Source organism: Saccopteryx bilineata, chromosome 1, assembly GCF_036850765.1.
Source record: "Saccopteryx bilineata isolate mSacBil1 chromosome 1, mSacBil1_pri_phased_curated, whole genome shotgun sequence".
Classification (NCBI taxonomy): Eukaryota; Metazoa; Chordata; class Mammalia; order Chiroptera; family Emballonuridae; genus Saccopteryx; species Saccopteryx bilineata.
The window spans coordinates 393,275,080-393,293,142 of record NC_089490.1 but is presented as its reverse complement, the minus strand read 5'-3'; the positions used below and the strand labels follow the sequence as shown (position 1 = coordinate 393,293,142).

At 39.8% G+C, this 18,063-nt stretch overlaps 1 protein-coding gene across 1 annotated transcript in view; it reads left to right on the top strand.

The window, feature by feature from the left end:
• Positions 1-18,063, top strand: part of LPXN (leupaxin) — a 43,287-nt gene that overhangs the window by 15,745 nt on the left and 9,479 nt on the right. Inside the window, exons 4-7 of the mRNA XM_066253997.1 lie at positions 2,644-2,743; positions 15,059-15,226; positions 16,121-16,294; positions 16,412-16,493. Of these exons, the coding sequence (XP_066110094.1) occupies positions 2,644-2,743; positions 15,059-15,226; positions 16,121-16,294; positions 16,412-16,493 (524 nt within the window). The remainder of the gene's footprint in view (positions 1-2,643; positions 2,744-15,058; positions 15,227-16,120; positions 16,295-16,411; positions 16,494-18,063) is intronic.

Sequence of the window (18,063 nt, the reverse complement as noted above, 5' to 3'; positions counted from 1 at the left end):
CAATAATTTTAGAAATGTGTCTTTTATATACACAAAAATAATTTTACTTAGAATGTTATATTGTGGACTTGATTCCTATTAGGGTATTATGACAATGATTTACTTCCCTTTACACACTTCACCAAGAGTGTAGGTAAAAACCAATGAGAATTCTTTGAATAAACACACGTATGCCGTCACTGGGAGATGGACAAGATTTTAGGATTATATTTAACCCATATAAGAAACTACATTTATCCTCCCCTGGGGCACAGGGCAGCAGACGTGCTCACTGCCCAGCCAGCCTTGTACCTCCGAGACACATCTCTGTGGCAACAATTACTAAGGGTTACACTGGAAAGACTTGTGAGGCTGAGCTTCTCTGCACTTTTCCCTGGAAACCTCCAAAGACTGTCACTTGTCTACCGGACCATTTTTGTTCCTATATTAAATAAATTTTTTAAAAAAATCTTATGCCTGGCAGGAGGCCATGTTGTATCTAAAAGACAAAGCCTTTCATTTTAGAAGGCACAATATCTACCTTCCTCTTGTATTTTCCTTGTTGTTAAATCATATTGTGCCCAAGAACCAGTCTTGTTTTCCTTAAGAGAGAAAAAGATACATTTTTCCTTCTGCTTTTTTTTTTCTGGTTGATAAATGCATAAAAATAAGTAAAGTAGTAAAGCTCTGTTTTCAATGTTGAAAATATATTTAGTGAAAAACTTAGAATATATGGCTTTGCATGTGTGTGCATGAGAGAGGGAGAGAAAAAGAAGAGTCAGTTTGGTGGGCAGTTTACTGAGCTCTCTTGGCTAATGTTGATTACAGACATTACTTGAGTCTGTTGTCTGTATAACCCAGTTTTTCCACTTCTCCAAATTTACTCTGTGGGAATAATCAAATGTGGGTACAAATATTTATTTAGCAATATTGATAACAGCAAAAGCCAGAAACAGTCTAGGTGTCTAACAATAAATGATTGGTTTAATAAATCATAGCATATTATATATACATTTGGAATGTAGATAGCTTTAAACATCATTTAGAACAGGGGTCCCCAAACTTTTTACACAGGGGGCCAGTTCACCGTCCCTCAGACCGTTGGAGGGCCGGACTACAAAAGAAACTATGAACAAATCCCTATGCACACTGCACATATCTTATTTTAAAGTAAAAAAACAAAACGGGAAGAAATACAATATTTAAAATAACAAACAAGTAAATTTAAGTCAACAAACTGACCAGTATTTCAATGGGAACTATGCTCCTCCACTGACCACCTATGAAAGAGGTGCCCCTTCCAGAAGTGCGGCAGGGGCCAGATAAATGGCCTCAGGGGGCCGCATGTGGCCCGCGGGCCGTAGTTTGGGGACCCCTGATTTAGAAGATAGATCAGCCTGATGAGAGAGAGCACAAGCTTCGCAGACTGCAGACCAAACCAGTTATGTAGAGCAAAGTTTTTGCCTTCTCTGAGCCCCAGTTTTGGTTTTTGTCTTTTTCTTTGTTTTTGTTGTTGTTTGTTTGTTTTTCATCTGGGAGTGATAGTACCTCACTCTTAAGGTTGTTATAAGGATTTAAAGAGGACATGTGTAAAACCCTTTACAGAGGGCCTGGCTAAGTGTAAACACTCAACAAATGTTAGCTATTATAGTTGCAAAGCACAGATAAAGGATGTGCATAAGGGTATGAAAAAACATCTATCTGCAACAACAGGTCTGGTGGTTGTATTTGTTTTCAAATGCTTTTCAGCACTTATCAATGTGTTTATAAAGTGTTTCTCTTATGTGTTACTATAATGCATTACATTAACCCATTTAATGATCCATCCTTGAATGACTTAGTATAAACACTACCTAGCTGTGGTATTTTTAAACACACATCTGCTATTTTCATAAAAACTTCATTTCTCTTCTCTTCTCTCTCTAACAATTGTGCAAGTATTTGAATAGGATCTATATTCTGTGTCTTGGGTCCAAATTTTGAATTTATTAATAATTTATCCATAATTATATGGATCTAAAATCAACATCATATACATTATCTGAACTCTATCAGGGATCTGCAAACTTTTACTATAAAGGGAAAATAGTAAATATTTAGCACTGTGGACCATAAGGTCTCTCTCTGTCACAACTGTCCAACTCTGCAGGAGAACAGCTGTACATCGTGTGACTGGGTGTGGCCACATTTGGCCCATGGACCTCAATTTATGGATGAATGCCTTTTCTATGTTCTCATTTACTTTTTATCTCTCACCTGAGAGGAGATCTAATACTTGAAAAATTTTAAAGAATGTTATTAAAATAATAATAATAATAAAACACCCACATTTCGACCTCGGTGTTAGAGCACTTTTCAGAGCCTGCTTCGCACCTGGCCATTGGGGCGAATGGCGGGCAGGCTCTGGGTCCAGTGCCTTTCTTCAGGTACTAGAACAATAGTCAGTGTTCAAGATGAGCAGAGGGAGACATAGAGGCACATTGTTAGTCTAGTATCTATATTTCAAAATACTCTGTCTCTAATTTTACTGACATCTAAGCGTTTAAAGGTTAAAGCTGCTTTTTCTGGTATTTTATGCGTGGCTTACCATTCATTTGAATTTTGATGTGTTAGCATGTTTTTTGTGTTTTTTTTTTTTTTTCATATTTTGCTTTTTTTCTATAGTGAAGTCCACGAGCCAAAGGAATCACCACCAGCTTCTAAAACCTCAGCAGCCGCACAGCTGGATGAGCTCATGGCCCACCTGTGTGAAATGCAGGCCAAGGTGAGCACAGTCCCTGTGGAAAGCCTTCGGGTTTTTTGTTTGTTTTTTTTTAACCCAGCTCTGCATTCGCCCTTGAAGAACACTTCTCAGTTGTCATTTATTTTCCCAGACAACATTGAATTCCATGGGCAAACTCAACTTTGTGCTCTGTATTATCTGGGCACAAAAGAGACTCTGATCCAGGTATTGATCTCAAGGAGCATAGAGTGTGCTTGGTAAAATGAGGCATGAGCCTCTGTAACATTTATAGAATAAAAGTCAGGTGATTTATCAAAATATGTGGAGCAAACATCAGGAATGCAGAGAGGTCAAGGAGATTTCATCGGAGGTGGGCATGGGTGTGGGAGAGACTCTAGGAGTGGAAAGGGTTTGGACTCAAAGAGAGAGGAGGCCCTCCCAGTTGGAGCGCGCCCTGCGGGCCTTGGCCTCTCTGATGCTGAATGAAGCGTGGCAGGACTGTGAAGGGGACCTGCCTGAGCAGGACAGAGGACAGTGGTGGACAAGCTGGGGCAGAGCTACGGAATCCCAAGCCCCACGTTGAGATAAAACCTATCTCTTTGTTCTAGCCTCCAGAGCACAGGTGGTGAGCCCATTTGGCCTGGCAGGGAATAGCCATCAGATAAGTGGCCTTAGGAACTTATCCAGGGAAATGGCATCTAGGATGCTTATCAAGTAGAGAATACAACCATTCTGAATAGGTCGGAGGACTTGATACCGCACACATGAAGTGACTGAAACCATTTCAAGGCAATATACAAAAATGTGTGCAGTTGGTGAGGGAAACAACCTTACCTTTGTGGCTCCTAATACCTAGGAAAGTTCCTGACACATTGTGAATAATACACACTTATTAGAGGGCCAAGTGAATAAACATCAGAAACAAGTTTTCTCTAATGTCTACGATAAAGCTGAGCGCATTTGTCATTGCACTGTACATCTGGAAATACTAAAAAAAAAATCTACATTAAGTTTAAACCGTGTGGTGTTTTCTAATCGATTTAGCATGTGCCTTGGTTTATTTACATTTTAAAGTATCTGTTTATTTTTTTAAAAATTTTATGCGGTGACATTGATAAATCAGGGTACATATGTTCAGAGAAAACATCTCCAGGTTACTTTGACATTTGATTATGTTGCATACTCATCACCCAAAGTCAAATTGTCTTCCGTCACCTTATATCTGGTTTTCTTTGTGCCCCTCTCCTCCCCCCTCTTCCTCCCTCTCCTTATCCCTCCCCCGCCCAGTAATCACCACACTCTTGTCCATGTCCATGAGTCTCTTTTTTATGTCCTATCTATGAATGGAATCATATAGTTCTTAGTTTTTTCTGATTTACTATTTCTCTCCATATAATGTTACCAAGGTCCATCCATTTTGTTGTAAATGATCTGATGTCATCATTTCTTATGGCTAAGTAGTATTCCATAGTGTATATGTGCCACATCTTCTTTATCCAGTCATCTATTGAAGAGCTTATTGGTTGCTTCCATGTCTTGGCCACTGTGAACAGTGCTGCAATGAACATGGGGCTGCATGTGTCTTTACATACCAATGTTTTTGAGTTTTGGGGGTATATACCCAGTAGAGGGATTGCTGGGTCATATAGTAGCTCTGTTTTTAATTTTTTTAGGAACCACCATACTTTCTTCCATAATGGTTGTACTACTTTACATTCCCACCAACAGTGGATGAGGGTTCCTTTTTCTCCACAGCCTCTCCAAGATTTGCTATTACCTGTCTTGTTGATAATAGCTAATCTAACAGGCGTGAGGTGATATCTCACTGTAGTTTTGATTTGCATTTGTCTAATAGCTAGTGAAGAGGAGCATCTTTTCATATATCTGTTGGCCATTTGTATTTCTTCTTGGGAGAAATGTCTGTTCATGTCGTCTTCCCATTTTTTATTGGATTGTTTGTTGTTGAGTTTTATGAGTTCTTTGTATATTTTGGATATTAGGCCCTTATCTGAGCTGTTGTTTGAAAGAATCATCTCCCATTTAGTTGGCTGTCTGTTTTCTCAGTTTCTTTTGCTGTGCAAAAGCTTCTTAGTCTAATGTAGTTTCATTCATTTATCTTTGCCTTCACTTTCCTTGCTTTTGGAGTCAAATTCGTAAGTGCTCTTTATAACCAAGGTCCATGAGTTTAGTACCTATGTTTTCTTCTATGTAATTTATTGTTTCAGGTCTTATATTTAGGTCTTTGATCCATTTTGAATTAATTTTAATACAAGGGGACAAACTGTAGTTGAGTTTCATTCTTTTGCATGTGGCTTTCCAGTTTTCCCAGCACCATTTGTTGAAGAGGCTTTCTTTTCTCCATTGTGTGTTGTTGGCTCCTTTATCAAAAATTATTTGACCATATATATGTGGTTTTATTTCTGAGCTTTCTATTCTGTTCCATTGGTCTGAGCATCTATTTTATGCCAATACCATGCTCTTTTGATTGTCATGGCTCTATAATATAGTTTGAAGTCAGGTATCGTAGTGCCCCCAGCTTTGTTCTTTTTCCTTAGGATTGCTTTGGTTATTTGGAGTTTTTTATAGTTCCATATAAATCTGATGATTTTTTGTTCCATTTCTTTAAAAAATAACATTGGAATTTTGATGGGAATTGCATTAAATTTGTAAATTGCTTTCGGTAATATAGTCATTTTGACTATATTTATTCTTCCTATCTAGGAACAAGGAATAGTTTTCTATTTCATTGTATCATTTTAGATTTCCCTTAACGATGCTTTGTAGTTTTCATTATATAGGTCCTTTACATTCATTGTTAAGTTTATTTCTAGGTATTTTATTGTTTTTGTTTCAACCATGAAAGAAATTATTTTTTTGAGTTCGTTTTCTGATGTTTCATTGTTGGCATATGGGAAGGCAATGGACTTTTGTATATTAATTTTGTATCCTGCGACCTTACTGTATTGGTTTATTGTTTCTAGTAGTCTTTTGGGATTTTTGATGTATAGGATCATATCATCTGCAACAAGTGAAACCTTTACTTCTTCTTTTCCAATATGAATGCCTTTTATTTCTTTTTCTTTTCTGATTGCTCTGGCTAGAACTTCCAGCACTATGTTAAATAATAGTGGAGAGAGTGGACAACCTTGTTTTGTTCCTGATTTTAGGGGAAAAGTTCTCAGTTTTATGCCATTTAATATGATGTTAGCTGATGGTTTATCATAAATGGCCTTTATTATATTGAGATATTTTCCTTCTATACCCATTTTGCTGAGTGTTTTAAACAAAATTGTGTTATATTTTATCGAATGCCTTTTCTGCATCTATTGACAGGATCATACGATTTTTGTCCTTTGTTTTGTTGATATGGTGTATTACATGAACTGTTTCATGTATGTTGAACCATCCTTGTGATTCTGGGATGAATCCCACTTGATCATGATGTATTATTTTTTTAACGTGTTGTATTCAATTTGCTAGTATTTTGTTTAGTATTTTAGCATCTGTATTCATTAGAGATATTAGTCTGTAGTTTTCCTTTTTTGTGTTGTCCTTGCCAAGTTTCGGTATGAGGGTTATGTTGACCTCATAAAATGTGTTTGGTAGTATTGCTTCTTCTTCAATTTTTTGGAAGACTCTGAGTAAAATAGGATCCAAGTCTTCTTTGAATACTTGATATAATTCACTAGGATAGCCGTCTGGCCCTGGACTTTTATTTTTGGGGAGGTTTCTTTTTTTTTTATTTTTTTATTTATTTATTCATTTTTAGAGAGGACAGAGAGACAGAGAGAGAGAGACAGAGAGAGAGAGAAGGGGGGAGGAGCTGGAAGCATCAACTCCCATATGTGCCTTGACCAGGCAAGCCCAGGGTTTTGAACCGGCGACCTCAGCATTTCCAGGTCGATGTTTTATCCACTGCGCCACCACAGGTCAGGCGAGGTTTCTGATAGTTGTTTCTATTTCCTTCCTGATTATGGGTCTCTTCAGGCTTTCTGCTTCATCATGAGTCTAGGGAGATTGTATTTTTCTAGGAATTTATTCATTTCTTCTAGATTGTTAAATTTGGTGGCATATAAGTTTTCATAGTATTCTACAACAATTCTTTGTATATCTGTGATCTCTGTGGTGATTTCTTCTCCTTTTTCTTTTGATTTTGTTTATTTGAGTCCTTTCTCTTTTTTCCTTAGTGAGTCTTGCCAAGGGTTTGTCAATTTTGTTGATCTTTTCAAAGAACCAGCTCTTTGTTTTATTAATTTTTTCTATAGTTTTTTTGTTTTCTATTTCATTTATTTCTGCTCTGATTTGTATTATTTCTTTCTTCTGCTGGTTTTGGATTGCCTTTGTTCTTCTTTTTCTAGTTCCTTAAGATGTGAAGTTAAGTGGTTTACTTGGGCTCTCGCTTGTTTGTTCATATAGGCCTGTAGTAATATGAACTTCCCTCTTAAAACTGCTTTTACTGCATCCCAGAAAGTTTGATATGTCGTATTGTTATTTTCATTCATCTTTATGTAACTTTTGATCTCTGTTTTTATTTCTTCTTTGACCCATTTATTTTTTAAAAGTATGTTGTTTAGTTTCCACATTTTTGTGGGTTTGTTTACCTCTTTTTGGCAGTTGAATTCTAGTTTCAAGGCTTTATGATCAGAGAATATGCTTGGTATAATATCAGTCTTTCTGAATTTGTTGATGTTATTTTTGTGGCCCAACAGATGATCAATTCTTGAGCATAGTCCATGTACACTAGAGAAAAATGTATACTCTTTTTTTGGGATGAAATATCCTATAAATGTCTATCATATCCAATTGTTCTAGTGTTTTGTTTAACGGCAATATTTCTTTATTGATTTTCTGTTTGGATGAACGATCTAGAACAGTCAGTGGTGTATTGAGATCTCCAAGTATGATTATATTTTTGTCAGTTTTGTTTTTAGGTCAGTCAATAGCTGTCTTATATATTTTGGTGCTCCTTGGTTTGATGCATATATATTAAGAAGTGTTATGTCTTCTTGATTCAATGTCCCCTTTATCATTATGAAATGACCATTTTTGTCTCAGATTGCCTTTGCTGTCTTGTAGTCAGCATGGTTAGATATGAGTATTGCTACACAAGCTTTTTTTTTTTTTTTTTTTTTTTTTGGTGTTATTTGCTTGGAATACTGTTTTCCAGCCTTTCACTTTGAATTTGTTTTTATCCTTGTAGCTCAGTTGTGTTTCTTGTAGGGAGCATACACTTGGATTTTCTTTTTTAATCCATTCTGCTACTCTATGTCTTTTTATTGGTGAGTTCAATCCATTTATATTTAGTGTAATTATTGACACTTGAGGGTTTCTTGTTGCTTTCTGATAGTTTTGTATCTTGTCTGATTCTTCTCTTTTGTTTTTCTACCAATTGTTTTTGTTTGGTTGTAATCCATACTTTTTGCCTCTGTTACTTCTTTTTTCAAGCCATGTGCTTCTGTGGTGGCTTTTTCAGGGGTTGTTACCATTAAGTAATGGAAAGGGTTCATTGTAGTACATTATCTCATGAGTGCTTCTGCACTTCATCATCCTTTGCTACTGTTAATCTTTGTCCTCTTCCCTTTTTTGTTTTTGTTGTCACAGATTAAATTTGATTTTATTGTGTTCTTGATGGAGCTTTTACTTGTGGTTTTGTTTTGTTCTTTGTATCTGGTCAGAAAACTGTCCCTTTAGTATTTCCTGATGTGGGGGTTTTCTGGTGATAAATTCCCTTATCTTTTCTGTATCTGTGAATGTTTTTATTTCTCCTTTGTATTTGAAGGATAGCTTTGATGAGTATAGTATTCTTGGCTGGAAGTTCCTCTTCTTCAGAACTTTAAATATTGGAGTCCACTCTCTTCTAGCTTGTAGAGTTTCTGCTGAGAAATTTGATTATAATCTAATGGGCCTTTCTTTATATGTTGTTTCATCTTTTCCCTGGTTGCCTTGAGAATTTTTTCTTCATCATTGGGTTGTGCTAATTTCATTATGATGTGCCTTAGAGTAGGTTTGTTAGGGTTAAGATAACTCGGTGTTCTGTTAGCTTCTTGAATTCGAGGCTTTAGTTCTTTCCACAGGCTTGGGAAGTTTTCATCTATTATTTGTTTTAATATGTTCTCCATTCCATTTTCTCTCTCTTCTCCTTCTGATATACACATTATTTTTATGTTGCTCTTTTTGATGGAGTCAGACAATTCCTGTAGGGCTTTCTCATTTTTTTTTTTAAACTCATGATTCTCTCTCCTCTTCTCTCTTTGGTGCCTCTAGTTGCCTGTCTTCTATGTCACTAATTCTCTCCTCTATTTGGCCTGTTCTATTAGATAAGCTTGTTACCTCATTTTTCAGTTCATGAATTGAGTTTTACATCTTTGTTTCTATTTATTTTCATAGTTTCAATTTCCTAGGTGATGTATTCTGTTCGTTGAATTGGTTTTTGAGCTTCTTAAATTGCCTTTCTGTGCTTTCTTATATATCCCTGAGTATTTTTAGGATTTCAATTTTAAATTCTCTGTCATTTAACTCCAGGTTTTCAAGCTATTGAAATTTTTTTTCTATAAAATTTTCCTCATCTTTCTGAGGTACATTCTGTCTTTTGTATCCATGATATTTGATTTCTTTTTCCTTAATGGCATTTGAGAGTGGTATTGTTAATAACACTCATAAGAGTTGATAAAGAATTAAAAAAATATACATATAAATAAAAAAGTAATAAAAATTGAAAAATAATTTTTTTTGAGAAAATACAGTGAAAAACTGAAAATTATATTGTGCTAAATGGAACAAAAACTACATAGAACAAAGGTCCTGAGTTGGGGAGAAGTGACAAAGAGGCAAAAAATGAGGTAAGAACCCACAAAATGCTACAAGGAAAAAATTGGATCAAGAATAAAATAATTTGTTTGTAAATGATGGCTGAATGAGAGATATAGTGAAAAAGAGAGCAGAAAAAATGAAAAAAAAATTACAGTGAAAAATGCATATTCTATTGTATTAAGTGGAACAAAAACTACATAGAATTGAGAGCCAGAGTTGGGGGGAATACTAATGAGATAAAAAGCGAAGTAAAAAGCACACAAAATGCCACAAAGAAAAAATTTAAATCCAAAATAAAATTATTTGTTTGTGAGTGAGGATCGAATGAGAGGAAAAGTGAAAGAGAAAAGAAGAAACCAAAAGAGAGGGAGTAACAAAGAGAAAAGGAAAAAAAATAAAGGAGAGAGTTAAGGTTTTTGGAATGTAACCCTCAAAGAGAGAAAAAAAATGGAAAAGGTAACACCTATAGGTTATGAACTTCAAAATGAAAAGAAAAGAATAAAATGGAAAGAGGATAAAATAACCAAGGTGGAAGAAAAAAAAGATACAAAAATGAAAGAAAAACTGGAAAAAATTATAAAGACTGTGGAGTTTTCCTGGTTTTGAGAAGTTATCTTCTTCCTTTTTCTTCTTTCTCTTTCTTTTTGGCCGGTGGCACTGTACCCCAGGTTCTGCCCCTGTGGCACTCTTAGACAGAGATTTGCAGTTGATGTGTCATTATGACAATGACATAAACGAGGCCTCAGTTTTGTTGATAGGTGGGGCTTGTTAGCGTTTGCAGGCTTCGACAATGGGAAAGTCCGTTTTCCCAGAGCCTCTCCCCAAGTCTCTCCTTCCTGAACCAGCAGCCTGGGGACCCAGCTGTGAAGTTGCTGCTGCCACTGCCTGGAAGCTCTAAGAACTGCCAAATCCTCTCTCTATCCCCACTCAGCGCAGGGTTCTGGGTAAGACTTTGCCAACCCGGGTCACCAGCATAATCAGGCAGGGCTGGGAGTTGATTGCTCTTCAGGTGTCTTTCTATGAGCCTCCAGGTATGTCTAGTATGTTTCAGCACTTCATAGGACTACTCTCCCAGGCTTTTTGCACTTTGTAACCTGTATCAGCTGGCAGGAAGATGCCCCAGTCACTGCCTACAGAACAAGAAGTCTTAAAAGCTGCCAAGTCCCTCTTCCAGGTCCTTTTAAAGTACAGCCCTGGGTATGAAAGCTGTGCAAACCAGAGCCACCAGCTTAAGCAGTCAGGAGGGCGAGCTGACTTCTGGTCAGGCTCCTTTCTAAGGTTCCCTGGTATGTCTAGTTAAATTTGCCTCAGTGCTCTGTGGGTCTGCTCTTCACAGGCTTCTTCCTTATTAGGAAGCCTACAGCCCAGTCCACCCAACTTCTGCAGTGTTCTCTGAGGTCTGTTCTGTGGGAATGTGTTTTTTAACCTGCATCAGCTGGCAGGAAGTTGCACCAGCCACTACCTGCAGAGCAAGAGGCCCTAAGAACTATCAAGTCCCTCCTCCAGGTTCTCTTAACTTTCAGACCTGGGAAAGAAGACCTTGTTAGCCAGAGCCACTGCCAATGTAAGCCAGCTGGGCAGTGAGCAGACTGTGGGTTAGGCTCCTTTCAGCGATCTGCAGGTCTGCTCTCCAGAGGCTGTCTGCAAGCTGCCTTCATGCCCTTCCCCCCAGCACTTTCATAGTATTCTTCCCCGGGAACGTGCTTTGTTAGCCTGTATGGTTGGTGGAGGTGCCCCGCCCGGAGAGGTCCAGGCATAGGAAAGCTTGTTTTTTTGCACTCCCCGTGCGCTGTTGTTCGGGGAGCAGGGATGATACAGAGACTCTGGTTACAGCCCACACAGAAGGCCACTGCTGACAGTCTCCAACCCAGCCCCTCTGTCCAGGAACATGGGTGCCTATGCCCGAGGCGCCAGGAGGATTCACTCATGTACTGCCCATACTTGCCGATCCGGAGACTGAGAGTAAACAAAGCCCACTCCATAGGCAAACCGGGGTTTGCTGCTGATGTTAGCTTCATGTGGGCTGAGCTGCAGGCACATTCTCTCCTCAGCTTGAATCTCTCTGCCCCAGCCCTCCCTTCCTCTCAGTTCCAAGTGAAAAAAAGTTTCCTTGGGTCAGTGAGGGAAGCGGAATATTCCGTTCTCCATCCTATTTCCTTCAGAGTGGTTTATATATTTAGCCACCTTTTCACCCAATTGTACCTTTGTTTGATGTATGTGTATTTCAGATGCTCCTGGAATTTTTTTTCTGTTTTTAGTTGTTGAATTTGTTGAAAGTTCAGGGAGAGGTACTGGGAGCCCCCTTCATGGTGCCATTTCTCTGACATCACTCCTCTGTTTGTTTTTTAGTAGGCCACATATTCACGTTGTACAAAAATTAGAAACATGTAAGTCTGCATGAACTGTCGTCCTCTTCTCGGCTCTGTCCGCAGCTATCCCGTTCTGCCCCCTGGAGGTAGACAGCAGTGCTTGCTGTTTCTTACCTATCAAGTCAGAAATATTCTGGAACATACAAGCAAATAGATACAGATGTAAATATAGATATATTATTATGGGTTTTGTGTGTGTGTGTGTGTGTGTGTGTGTGTGACAGAAACCAAGAGAGAGACAGATAGGGACAGACATCTGGGAGAGATATGAGAAGCATCAATTATTTGTTGCCACACCTTAGTTGTTAATTGATTGCTTTCTCCTATGTGCCTTGACCCGGGGGCTACAGCTGAGCGAGTGACCCCTTGCTCAAGTTTGTGACCTTGAGCTCAAGCCAGTGACCATGGGATCATGTCTATGATCCCACACTTCAGCCAGTGACCCTGCACTCAAGCTGGATGAACCTGTGCTCAAGCCAGTGACCTCAGGGTCTTGAACCTGGGTCCTCTGCATCTCAGTCTGATGCTCTATCCACTGTGCCACCACCTGGTCAGGCTATTATTGTTTTTACTGAGTTATTTTTCACTTAATATTGGTCACCCTCACAGCTCTTTTAGATGTTAACCTTTTAAACACTGATCTTTTCAACATTAACTAACATCACGTAATAAAGGAAGAAGGAAATCTGTCAGATGATAAAAGTTTCTTGAAGAGAAATGAGCATTTTGGATTAGTGAGGTATTGTGAGGTTATTCCTGGCAGTGAAAATAGGATAAATAGAGGCCTGAAGTCAGACTGCAAAGGATTGCATTCAGGAGGCTGCAGGGAGCCTGGCTGGTCTTGAACAATGGAGGCTTTTCACTGAGGGATAAAGACAAGATTGGAAAGGTAAAGTGAGGTCAGCTGTGGGAAACTTTGGGCGTCTGTGTGATGCGTGCAGATCTGATGCTGGCAGCAGAGACAGCCGTTGTAATTTTCTGATCAGGAAGTATTAAATAGAAGGAGCAGTGGCCCAGTTGGAAAGGAGTGGAGAGAGATGGAATCCGGACTTGAGCCGATGAAGGATAAATTGGGCATGTTTTCTGTAATTTGAGTCTTTTCCATTGACTATTTTATAATGACGATTTTGGAGTTTTGCTTCCATAACTACAATCCATCAGCAAGTCTTATCAGACAGCTTCTCACCACATTTTCCATTAGCATTGAGTCAAGTCATTATTTTTGGTTTGAGCCTTTATAATAATCTCCCACCTAGCCAGGGCCTCTAATTCCACTCTATATTCAATTCCTCACTCAGCTACCACAGGGGTCTTATAAATCAGATTCTTTCACTCCTGCATTTGAAAACCTCCACTGTCTCCATCAGCCTTGGAATACAACTCAAACTTTAAAAATTTTTTATTTATAAAATTAAATTTAATGGGATGACATTGATCAATGAGTACATAAGGTTTCAGGTAAATATTTCTATAGCATTTGAACTGTTGATTGTGTTGTGTGCCCATCACCCAAAGCCAAATTATTTTCCTTCACTATAAATTTGTCCCTCTTTACTCCTCTCTGTCCCACCACTATTCTTCCCCCTCTACCCCCCTCCTTCTGGTAACCAGTTCACTTTTATCTATGTCCACGAGTCTCATTTTAATACCCCACCTATGTGTGAAATCACATAGTTCTTAGCTTTACCTTTTTGTTTTTGTTTTTGTTTTTTTGTTTGTTTAGTGAGAAGAGGGGAGGCAGCCAGACAGACTCCTGCATGCACCTGGACCATGATCCACCCAGCATGCCTACTATGGGGCAATGCTCTGTCCATCTGGGGTGCTTGCTCCATTGCAACCATTGCCATTTTTTAGCACCTGAGGTGGAGGCCATGGAGCCATCTTCAGCTCCCAGGGCCATCTTGCTCTAATTGAGTTATGGCTGCAGGAGGGGAGAAGGGAGAGAGAGAGAGAATTGAGAGGGGGAGGGGTGGAGAAGGATACGGGCACTTCTCCTGTGTGCCCTGACCAGGAATCGAACCTGAGACATCCACACGCCGGGCCAACACTCTACCATTGAGCCAACTGGCCAGGGCCAGTTCTTAGCCTTTTCTGATTTACTTATTTCACTTAGCATAATGTTCTCAAGGTCCATCCATGTTGTCATAAATGTCAAGATGTCATCATTTCTTATGGCTGATTAGTATTCCATTGTACATATGTACCACATCCTCTTTATCCAATCCTCTATTGAAGAACTCTTTGGTTGTTTCCATGTCTTGACCACTGTGAATAATGCTGTGATGAACATAGGGTTGCATATGTCTTTGCATACCAGTGTTTTCAAGTTTTTTGAAACCCCAAGCTTTTATTGTACCATGAAGGTAAAAATGTGATCATTGTGATCTTTGCCTTCGTCTCCATCATCCTCTCCTGCCACACTCAGTCTCCCCCATCTGCTCTAGCCCCACTGACTTTTCTTACCTATTTATAATGTACTAAACTATTTCCTTCCCCTGGGCCTCCCCTCCCTCTGGAGTGCTTTTCCCACAAATATCAATATTTTAACTGGTTCCCTAAGGACATGATTCAAATGGTCACTGAAAAGATCACATCCTTAGAGGTCTTTCTCTGATCACCCTCATCTCAATTCTTCCTCACCATCCCACCCTCTGTCACTTTTATCTTGATACATAACATCTCCCTTTCCTATCTCACATTGCATCATTTAGTTATTTTGCTTCATTGGCTCTTGTTTATCACCCAGGAAATGTGGACTTTATGAGGGAAGACATGTGGTTGCTCCTGTACACTGTCTCTAACAAGAGCCCAGAGCAGGGATTGGTACAAACTAGGTGCTCAGGAAATACAGCAGAATAAATGAGTAAAGAGAAAATTGTTGACCTGTGGTCCTCACAAGAGCCAGAAAAAATATAATCTTCATCCACTCAATTTCCTATGGTCAGGAAAAGATTTACAAATGAAGAAAGATGAGTCAGATTTCACTCTGAATGGAGAAAAGATGAAAGCATCTGTACTGGCGTTACAATGTTGGATTCTTCCATACCTTGATGAAAGCTTCAGGAAAGACTAAGGGGTCAGTCAGTAGAGGTGAGCCCACAGGGTCACGAGGAAGATGCCACTGAGAGTAAATGTCCCATGAGACTGACTATCTTCACGGTTCTCTCCTTGGTACCAGGTTGCAGTGAAAGCAGATGCCAGCAAGAAGCACTCACCTGACAAGCAGGGGAGCAAGGACTCCCTGGACTCGATGCTGGGGGGTTTGGAGCAGGAATTGCAGGACCTTGGGATTGCCACAGTGCCCAAGGGCCATTGTGCTTCCTGCCAGAAACCGATCGCTGGAAAGGTGGGATGGGCCAGGATATTGGTCCGACAGCCATCTATGTCTCTTTGTGTGTCTGTCTCTGTCCCATCAAAGATTGCTCTTTCTCCTTGGATTCCAAGACCTTTTAATAATAGCTCATAATTATGGACGACTTACAGTGCTCTAGGCACTGAGCTGAGTGCTTTACAAGGATCCTCTCATTTAATGGTCACATTGGTCCTTAAAGGAGACTTTGTTATTGTTTCCTTTGTGAAGATGAGGAAACTGGGGACTCAGAGAAAGTTAACTGATCAGCAAGAGATAAAGCTAGGATTTGAACCCATGAGAGTCTAACTCTCAAGTTTAAGCTTTACCCTTTTTTTCTGTGCTGCCTTTAACAAGAGGAACTTTCTCACTGCCCCCTCTGTGCAGACATTTTTAGTTTACATTGGTCACGTACAATTTTCAGCTGCACTCAGCTCCAAATCGCGGGCTGCTCTGCTCCTCACCCTTCACCGAAACCATCACAGGGCTTTGACTCTGCACGGGGTGTGGGAGGAGGTGTTTGGACCAGAGGAACAGAAACTGTCTCTTGGTCTTTTCCTCTTCCAGTTATCTCTTCGGTGCCAAGGCTGTAGGGATCTGTTGTTGATCACTACTGCGCTCTCTTTTGTTTCTTCCACCATCTGGGGCAGGATAGTGGTAACGAACACTTACAGGGTTTTATCAACGTGAGCGGTCGAGAAAGCAGGCCCCCTTTTTCTCTCCAGAAAGCCAGGACAACAGACCGCATGGGTAGGACCTAGGTCTAGGCCTCCGTGTGGTGGAACTCCAGGGGCGTCACTGACATGGAAGGCGGTGTGAAGAGTACAGCAGACGTGCAACCTGTATGCCCTAGAGCTCTCATGCCAAGAGCGTGCTTCCTCTCATCCCCAGGTGATCCATGCTCTGGGGCAAGCCTGGCATCCGGAGCACTTTGTCTGCAGTCACTGTAAAAAAGAGATTGGCGGCAGCCCCTTCTTTGAGCGCAGTGGCTTGGCCTACTGCCCCCAGGACTACCACCAGCTGTTCTCTCCACGCTGTGCTTACTGTGCCGCTCCCATCCTGGACGTAAGTTGGCCCTTCTTCCCCCTGCGTCCCTGCAGCTCCTCCTCACTCACAGAGAGGCAGGGTCCTGGTTCACAGCTCTGCAGCGTTCTATTGAGCCTCTGTGTGTTCCTCTTCCAGAAAGTGCTGACGGCGATGAACCAGACCTGGCATCCCGAGCACTTCTTCTGCTCTCACTGTGGAGAGGTGTTTGGTGCGGAAGGTACGACCCTGTGGTGCCTGGAGCTGTGTCCCGTGACCTGCCTGGTTGTACACGTGTCTGTCATGACCACCCAAGTGCCCGTTTCCTTCCTCACCTTGTCCTAATGTTTATAGGTTTTGTTTATTTTTTTTAATTTTTTTTTATTTATTCATTTTAGAGAGGAGAGGAAAAGACAGAGAGAGAGAGAGAGAGAGAGAGAGAGAGAGAGAGAGAGGAGAGACAGAGAGAGAGAAGGGGGGAGGAGCTGGAAGCATCAACTCCCATATGTGCCTTGACCAGGCAAGCCCAGGGTTTCGAACCGGCGACCTCAGCATTTCCAGGTCGACGCTTTATCCACTGTGCCACCACAGGTCAGGCTATAGGTTTTGTTTAAATTGAATTATTTTGATCAAAGAAATATGAATGCATCGTTTAAGAGCTCAAACATTACTTCAAGGGCAATATTGAAAATGAATAGTCCTCTGCTCCTCCATTCTCCACTCCAAATCTATTTCTTCTCTCTAATTTTTTTTAGCTTTTTCTTTTGTTATTAGGTGTTTTAAATGATACATTGCTATAAATTGATTTTCCCCCTAATTTTAATCATTATGTATTCACTTTTTACCAGAGAAGATGAGGATTTAGAAATGTTATTACTATCCCACCTTACCCTCAACATATTTCCCCTCCCTCATTTTCTCAATATATAATCAGGTCATAATTACAGGTCAGATCAGTAATCATAATTACAGATGATCATGTAAATATTGCTTAGGTAGAAAATTGTGATTACAGTGGAGCACGGATTTTGGAGTCAGACTGCCTGGTTCAAATCTGGGCTGTGGTATTCATTACTTACACGATGTTATTCAAGCATTAACTCTCTGTATCTTATTTCCTCACCAGTAAAATGAACTTAGTAATAATACTTACCTTATACAGTGGTTATGAAGATTTTAAGAGACAATATGAGTATAGTGTTTAGAACGACATCTGGCACGTGAAAATGTAATAGTAATATTATTATCACAGTGTCCTTTTTGTATAAATCTATTTATTCCTGAAGTTAATATTTGGATCATTTTTTCATTAGCGTAATTTTCATTGTACTTATCACTAATTTACTTGAAAAAACTGTAAAATCCTTCTCAAACTAGTCAACCACATGTGGTGTGATAGGTCAGTTACATTTGTTCTTTTTTGTAGACATCCGCCCAGGAGACTTCCATATTCCTGCTCCAGTCCAGAATGGGTTCCCCTCAGGCCTGCTGAGAAACAGTTTATCCTGGGTCATTATCTTGGAAATTCCTTTTACTATTTTCCTCTTTGAATCCTCTGTTGCCTGGATCTCACATCTTTTAATACATGTTACTGCCCTTATTTTGGTGGAGCACATCCTCTAGTAGCTTCTGAGAACAGGATAGGAGGTAAAATTTTGAGACCTTGAATATCTGAAAATACTTTTGCTCTGTTGTCTACCTTAAGTTGCCTGGGCAGATACTTCTAGGTGGAAACGATCTGCCCTTATATTTCTGAAGACTTTGCTTCACAGTCTTTCAGCTTCTACAGATGGGAAGTTTTTATTAAGATT